This window comes from Leptonychotes weddellii, chromosome 15 (genome assembly GCF_054177405.1).
Source record: "Leptonychotes weddellii isolate Sample4059 chromosome 15, ASM5417740v2, whole genome shotgun sequence".
In the NCBI taxonomy this organism is placed as follows: domain Eukaryota; kingdom Metazoa; phylum Chordata; class Mammalia; order Carnivora; family Phocidae; genus Leptonychotes; species Leptonychotes weddellii.
Window position 1 is genome coordinate 19,311,809 of NC_138383.1, and position 8,064 is coordinate 19,319,872.

General features: G+C 59.0%; 1 protein-coding gene across 2 annotated transcripts; it reads left to right on the top strand.

Moving 5' to 3' along the window:
• Window positions 1-247: 247 nt before the first annotated feature.
• On the top strand, window positions 248-7,911 carry NR1D1 (nuclear receptor subfamily 1 group D member 1). Of its 2 annotated transcripts, none has more exons than XM_006746187.3 (8): window positions 248-879; window positions 3,652-3,987; window positions 4,183-4,271; window positions 4,352-4,496; window positions 4,839-5,482; window positions 5,793-5,978; window positions 6,516-6,726; window positions 7,420-7,911. In XM_006746187.3, the coding sequence occupies exons 1-8, from the start codon at window positions 849-851 to the stop codon at window positions 7,617-7,619; spliced, it is 1,842 nt and encodes a 613-aa protein (XP_006746250.2). In that variant the 5' UTR covers window positions 248-848; the 3' UTR covers window positions 7,620-7,911. The 2 variants fall into 2 exon arrangements, with proteins under 2 accessions (XP_006746250.2, XP_081661164.1); XM_081805038.1 differs by lacking the exon at window positions 248-879 and adding an exon at window positions 896-2,018.
• Window positions 7,912-8,064: the final 153 nt, after the last annotated feature.

Genomic DNA, 8,064 nt, shown 5'->3' on the forward strand with positions numbered 1-8,064 from the left:
AGGCTTTCCAAACACGCCACCCTGACTTTTCAGTGCACCCCACCCCATTCGGCTTTTAGCTCCTCCCCGGCCCCAGCAACGGCTTTTGCAAGGCAGAGAGGGGGAGATAAACGCAGTCCGCCCACTTTGCCAGTGGACTACAAATCCCGACAGGCTTAGCGTTACGCAGGCGCACGGAGCTCAACGTGCCTGCTGCTGGAAAAGTGTGTCACTGGGGCACGAGGCGCTCCCTGGGATCACATGGTACCTGCTCCAGTGCCGCGTGCGGCCCGGGAACCCTGGGTTGCTGGCGCCTGCGCAGAGCCCTCTGTCCCAGGGAAAAAGGCTGGGGCAAAAGGCGGCTGAGATTGGCAGAGTGAAATATTGCTGCCGAGGGAACGTAGCAGGGCACACGTCTCGCTTCTTTGCGCCTGGGTGCCCCCTTTCTCCCCATCACCTACTTACTTCCTGACTGCATCCTCTCTCCCTCTGGGACTTTTGCACCGGGAGCTCCAGATTCGCTACCCTGCAGCGCTGTGAAGCCGTCAGGCAGTGGCACCCCGTGCACTGCAGAGACCCGACCCTCCTTGCTACCTTCCAGCCAGAACTACGGCAGGCTGATTTCCCCCCTCCCCCACACTCTGCTCTTCCCATGCAAAGCAGACCTCCGTTGCCTCTGCGTCCTACCCTTCTGCAGGGCTGCAGTCCGGCCACCCTGAGACCTTGCTGCAGGGTGCCTCGGATCCTGCTTGTGATCCGCGGGGTCTATTCCCCGCCCTCAGTCACTGCCCAGGGGGCGACAGCGGCAATTGCAACCTCCAGTTTGTGTCAAGGTCCAGTTTGAATGACCGCTCTCAGCCGGTGAAGACATGACGACCCTGGACTCCAACAATAACACAGGTACCGGGGTTCCTTTACTATCATCCTTCTTTGTCACTGTCTCCTCACTTCCATATATGCCTTAGAACAAGAGGAACTTTGTAAGGGACTGGGGACTCCCTTGGCCCGGGGATTTGCTAGCATAATGGGGACCATAGGCTGGAATTTCAAGAGCGAGTTGTTCGTCCTGGGAATGCGCCCGGAGGCGCCCCACCACCACCTCTCAGAGTCCCAAAGCTCCTTTTAGCCCGAAAGACTCGGATCCCGGGCAGGAGGTAATGGAGAGCGGGTACGTGTGGTAAGATGCACAGTTTTGAGGGACTGGGAGCTTTGGAGCAGAGCCCCAAACGCCCCTACCTCCCCCTCCCCCCTCGCTGCAGCTGTGGCATGCCTGGCTTTCTCGGAAAGAGGACCCCTCTCCTTTCTCTCCTCCTCCTCCCCTAGTTCCTGCAAGCTCAAGGGAACCTGAGAAACAGTGGGGCGATAGGGGCTCCAGGCGGGAGGGACTGGGGGGAATGGGTCGGATCTCACTGGGGAATCCTCAATGACAGTAGGGAGCGGCACTTCAGGCGCCAGCAGAGTGCTGCCCTGCCCCAGGGAGGACACCCACAGCGACCGGGAGGCCCGGAGGGCTCACATGGCTGCGGAGTCGGGCCCACGTGCTGCGTTTGTTTTCATTCAGCAGAAGCCGTGGCCGCCACCCCATTGGTCGTTGCCTTCCGGCCCCGTTACATAATGAGCTCCGCCCCCCCGGGTCGCCCCGGCAACGCGTGTTCCCTTCTCTCCTCCCCTCAGTTGCCCCGGCCCGGCTGGCGTTTGGGGCCCAGCCCAGGACCCGGAGGCCCGGGAGGGGCGGGACGGGGGCGGGGCTGCTGCTCCCGATTGACGGGAAGGGGAGAGGGCGGGGCCCCGAGTTCCGGGGTTCCTCGTTGGGGAGCCACGTGCAGGAGGCACACGTGGAGTGGGGACGTGAGGCCGGCTGAGGGCCCGGCTCCCGCCCCGCCCCGCCAAGATCTGGGTGAAGCTGGGCTGACTCACCGCCCCCGCCTGCCTCCTTTTCCTGTCCGCCTGCCTGGGGCCCCCTTTCTCCCCATCACCGAAGCAGAGTAAGATGGAGCCATCCGTGACCTCTCGTGGCCTCATGTTTACACTCCTCAATGGTACCTCACATCTAGCCACCCTTCTCCTCGTTCTTTTCCTTTTTATTCTGTTTGCACCTACTTCACTTTACTGCCTTTAGACTCAGTTTCGCCGCGTTCCAAATTCTTGCTGTTCCTGGAGCATCTCTTTCCTTAGTCCTGCAAACACACTGTCTTACTCCCCACCCCCACCAAGCAAGCAGCAGTTTGTCACGAAGGACTTCCCCAGAACAGCTACATCCCAGAATCGTAACTGAAGCTTTCACCTTTTTTTCCTTTTTTTTTTTTTTTCTCTTTACAGAAAGGAAAACTGAGACCCAGGGAGGGGAGTTAATTTCCTCTAGGTCACAAATCAAGTTGGTTGTGATTGATCTAAATCTGGAATAGACTCTTTGGGGCATGCCCCTCACTTCCAGGTTCGGATTATCTTTGGATGAAGGTCTTACTCCCTTTTGGGGGATGGGTGAATTAGGTCAGGTTCATTTACCACCAAATAATATCCCATTTCCCCTCCCACCTGAACCCTGAAACTGTAGGAGCTGATCTGTTTTGCAACTATTTTACTGGGAACTGGGTTCACCCTGACCAACCTTGAGCTATTTTAAGGTTGCCCTGCCCAGCTCAGTGTGTGTCAGTGGGTGAGCAAGACATGTGCCTCTGGATACACGGTGACATGGCTTGTGTCGGCTCACACGTGTCCTAGGATCCTCCCTTCTCCCACCCCGCCTGTGGCAGGCCAAGCTAGGTGCCTGGCAAAGGTGTGGCAGGCAGGTCACCTTTTCTCCTCCTAATACCACGGGAACACAGCCACCTGGTTGGCAATGTAACCAGAGGGCCGAAGTCCCTAAATGGCTGGAGAGCCAAGGTCATTGTCACCAGGCTGAGAGATCTAGAAGGGAATTTCCAAAGCCTTAGGCTGGACAATTTTTTTTTCATGTCCACCTCCTGCAATGTGCACTGCTAAGTCTTTCCTGGACTCGGAGGGAGAATCCGCTCTGACTCTTCCTCTTGGAGGCCAGGGGAACCAGCCTGGGCAGGTTCAGTACCTTCAGTATCTTGGGAGAATATGTCTTCCAGTTTTGGGGGAATGTGACTGGCTTACTCTTGTTAAGACCTCTACTCTCGTCAGTGTTGGCTAGCTGGCCCTCCATAGTCTCATCCCTGGAATGGTCTTGGTGTTAACATTGGCAGCTGTTTTTTTTTGGGGGGGGGTAGGGGAAACTGGGCATTCTGAATGGGTCTCAAAGGCTCATCCCATTGTCAGGTCTGCCTCTGACAACTCAATCATTAGCTGCAGGCGATATTCCCAGGGAAGGCGTCCGGGGCAGGGGCCGGGGTGGGGGGCGGGGTACATACGTGAGATGCCTGCAGAGGTCCCGCCTCTAGGGAGACACCTCACACCCAAGGCAGAAGCTGAATGTGCCCTGCAAAGGGTCTTGGGGTGTTGGTTGGCCATGTCATGTCTGGTACGTGTTGGGGAGTTGCTCACTGCGGCTCTTCCTGGGACTCCCAAGATTCAGGGTTCCACATGGTTAACTTCTGAGCATCCAGCAGTGTTTGGGAGAGGAAGGTGGGGGGGGGATGAGCAGAGTGGTGCCCTGGGACCAAAGATATTTGGCGGCTGACACCCCCTTCCCTTGTGTTCTCCTGCCAGGTGGTGTCATCACCTACATTGGCTCCAGCGGCTCCTCCCCAAGCCGCACCAGCCCTGAGTCTCTCTACAGCGACAGCTCAAATGGCAGCTTCCAGTCCCTGACTCAAGGCTGCCCTGCCTACTTCCCACCGTCACCCACGGGCTCCCTCACCCAGGACCCGGCTCGCTCCTTTGGGAGCATTCCACCCAGCTTAAGCGATGATGGCTCCCCTTCTTCATCTTCCTCATCATCGTCCTCCTCCTCCTTCTATAATGGGAGCCCCCCAGGGGGTCTACAAGTGGCCCTGGAAGATAGCAGCCGAGTGTCCCCCAGCAAGAGCACCAGCAACATCACCAGTGCGTAAATTTCCAGCTGATCTGGGGAAAGGCGGCCAGGCCTAGGTTGGGACTTGGCGTTCCCATGGCACCGTTATTCGCGGGGCCTTCCCCGGCCTCAGGGCTTTCTCCTAGAGTTGCACCAACCGCTGTCCAGCCCACCTCTGGCTGCTCAGACGGCCCTCCTGCTCACCCGCGGCCTCTCTCTTCCCACAGAGCTGAATGGCATGGTGCTCCTGTGTAAAGTGTGCGGGGACGTGGCCTCGGGCTTCCACTATGGCGTGCATGCCTGTGAGGGCTGCAAGGTGAGGCGGGGTGGGGGTAAGGGCGGACGCGCAGGCCTGGCCTGGACCGAGATGCTCACTAGCTGCCCCCGTCCTTCCAGGGCTTTTTCCGTCGGAGCATCCAGCAGAACATCCAGTACAAAAGGTGTCTGAAGAACGAGAACTGCTCCATTGTCCGCATCAATCGGAACCGCTGCCAACAGTGTCGCTTCAAGAAGTGTCTCTCCGTGGGCATGTCTCGAGACGGTAGGGCGGCACCGTTGCCCCGCAAGCATCCCCCCCACGCCCCCCCTTCCACCCAAAGTTCCTGAGTTCATGCCTCCCCTTAAAATGTCCCCACGGAGACCGTCACACTGTGAGGCTCCTTTGCGTCGGGGACGCCCCTCTTTCATCCTCTCGGGTGAACACACTTCTCTCCTGTTCACTCCTTCCCTACTTGGAAACCCCCCCTCCGTGGGCGTGGCCTTGGCTCTGGTTTTGATGTGGAACCCCAAGCCTTGAGGGCCTTGCCCTTTCAGGAGGGAGGAAGGAGGAGAAGCACGTGAGCGTGTCTGAGAACTTCCTGACGCTGCTCTCATCCCGCCACAGCTGTGCGCTTTGGGCGCATCCCCAAACGAGAGAAGCAGCGGATGCTTGCCGAGATGCAGAGCGCCATGAACCTGGCCAACAACCAGCTGAGCAGCCAGTGCCCGTTGGAAACCTCGCCCGCCCAGCACCCGACCCCAGGCCCCATGGGCCCCTCACCACCTCCCGCTCCGGCCCCCTCACCCTTGGTGGGCTTCTCCCAATTCCCACAACAGCTGACGCCTCCCCGGTCCCCAAGTCCTGAGCCCACGGTGGAGGATGTGATATCCCAGGTGGCCCGGGCCCACCGAGAAATCTTCACCTATGCCCATGACAAGCTGGGCACCTCACCCGGCAACTTCAATGCCAACCATGCGTCCGGCAGCCCTCCGGCCACCACCCCACACTGCTGGGAGAGTCAGGGCTGCCCTCCTGTCCCCAATGACAACAACGTCATGGCTGCCCAGCATCATAATGAGGCCCTGAATGGTTTACGCCAGGCTTCCTCCTCCTACCCTCCCGCCTGGCCCCCTGGCCCTGCCCACCACAGCTGCCAGCAACCCAACAGCAATGGGCACCGTCTCTGCCCCACCCACGGGTACCCAGCCCCAGAAGGTGAAGCCCCTGCCAACAGTCCACGGCAGGGCAACTCCAAGAACGTTCTGCTGGTGAGGGCACTGGGGGGTGAGGTGGGCAGGGGGCCTGGGAGACTGGGTTTAGCAGAAGGCAGCTGGGTGTGCCTGGACGCTAATGCAGGAATATCCTCTTGCCAGGGGAGGATGCTCAGCCCTGCAGTAAGGGCTCTGCCTGCGAATCCCTGATCTCCACCTGGCACCTGATTGCTACTGTACCTAAAAGACCCATCCTCTGGGGCCACAGCCCCTAACCCAGGCAGAAGCTGGGGTCCAGCCCTGCTGGGGGAACCCATCTGAGCCAGCCTGGTTGATACTCCCTTCCCCAAACCCCTTCCTTCTCCAGGCGTGTCCCATGAACATGTACCCACACGGACGCAGTGGAAGAACCGTGCAAGAGATCTGGGAGGATTTCTCCATGAGCTTCACACCCGCTGTGCGGGAGGTGGTAGAGTTTGCCAAGCACATCCCTGGCTTCCGTGATCTTTCTCAGCACGACCAGGTCACGTTGCTTAAGGCTGGCACCTTTGAGGTGAGTGACCCTTTGTGCTCCCTGCTCTTGACCTTGGGAAGGATCCAGTGGAAAGACTTGGTGTCTGGGATAGGCAGGGGCTCTGAAAGGCTTTGGAACCCCGGTATCTCTGTTCTGGCAGACTCTGACTGCCGGAGGAGGGGGCAGAATCCCTCCCCGTCCTGCCTTGGGATGGCTGGGTCTCCTGTCATCTCAGCTGGGGTCTAATCACATCCCATTACCTTAAAATAACACCTTCGGGCACATCGCTACCCCCTTCCAGGCATGAGCATGAATTCAGTTGGGTGAACTTTTGTGACCTTGCCCAAGGTCACGGGGAGTGACAAAGCTAAGACTCAGATCCAGGCCTGCTGGCCATCCCTCTCTCTCTCCCCCACCCCCACCCCACTGCCCATTCAGAAACCACCCCCACTCTTTCCTGAGAAATCTAAGGCAGCACCACTGAAACCCTCTGGAAAACTTCAGGGGCAATTTGGCAAGTGCTCCCCCCACCCCACCCGAGGATGACGGTCCCTGTCCTCCCCACCCCCCGCTTAGGTGTTGATGGTGCGCTTTGCATCGCTGTTCAACGTGAAGGACCAGACAGTGATGTTCCTGAGCCGCACCACCTACAGCCTGCAGGAACTCGGAGCCATGGGCATGGGGGACCTGCTCAATGCCATGTTTGACTTCAGCGAGAAGCTCAACTCCCTGGCGCTTACCGAGGAGGAGCTGGGCCTCTTCACCGCGGTGGTGCTTGTCTCTGCAGGTAGGTCAAGCTCCCGCCTGAGCCTGACCCCGGGGGAGGAGGCGGACGCAGTTCAATTCAACACACCTTTTATGGAGCACCTACTCTACGCCAGGCCCTGCACCGGGCACTGGGGGTACAGACATGATTCAGACACAGTCTAGCTGGGGAGACAGACTCATGCCCGCCTAATTATAAAACAGTGAGATCAGTGTCACAGTAGAAGCATGAACCAAGGGCTTTGGAAGCACAGACAACTATTTCTGCCTGGGGGAGCTGGGGAAAGAGGTGACACTTGAGTGGGGCCTCACAGGACAAGTAAGATATTGCCAGGCAGAGAGGGGGAAGGGCATCCCGGGCAGAGGGAACTACAGAGCAAAAAGCAAGGGAGCCTGGATGCGTTCGGCCTGTTCAGGGAAGGAGAGTGGCCTTGTGGGCTGGGAGGTGACCAGCCCCGCTGAGCCTGCGCTCCCAGCTTTCAGCCACCTCCTGCTCTCGGGGCAGAGGCCGGGGAGGAGGAGTTGCGCTCCCCTCCTCCTCCTTCCCCCCCGTGGGCCCTCTGAGGGGCGTCAGGGAGAGGGTGCACCAGCAGCAGCCGCGTCCTCCTCCTCCTCCTCCTCGGGGACCTCCTCGGGGACCTCCTCGGAGACCTCCTCCGGTTCCTCCTCAGAGGAGCTCGGGGAGCCTGCCTCACTGCTGTCGTCTTCCCCACAGACCGCTCGGGCATGGAGAATTCCGCTTCGGTGGAGCAGCTCCAGGAGACGCTGCTGCGGGCTCTTCGGGCTCTGGTGCTGAAGAACCGGCCCTCGGAGACTTCCCGCTTCACCAAGCTGCTGCTCAAGCTGCCGGACCTGCGGACCCTGAACAACATGCATTCCGAGAAGCTGCTGTCCTTCCGGGTGGACGCCCAGTGACCCGCCCGGCCGGCCTTCTGCCGCTGCCCCCTTGTACAGAATCGAACTCTGCACTTCTCTCTCCTTTACGAGACGAAAAGGAAAAGCAAACCAGAATCTTATTTATATTGTTATAAAATATTCCAAGATGAGCCTCTGGCCCCCCGAGCCTTCTTGTAAATAACTGCCTCCCTCCCCCCATCACTGACCCTCCCGGCCTCCCCTATTTAAATCACTCTTTCCTCCCTCCACCTTATTCTCTAGCCCCCCGATTTGTTCTATTCCTGTCTCAAATCCAATAGTTCACAGCTGAGCTGGCTTCTGTGGTGTGTGCTCGTTTGGGGGGCTGGGTGGAAATATTGCCAAGCCTGGGGCACACCTCTCCATCTGGTCAGTTGGTGGGGTGGGTACTCTGCCAGCAGATGGGAGGATACAGGGAAACAGCACACAAATCTAAGGGGGGTGC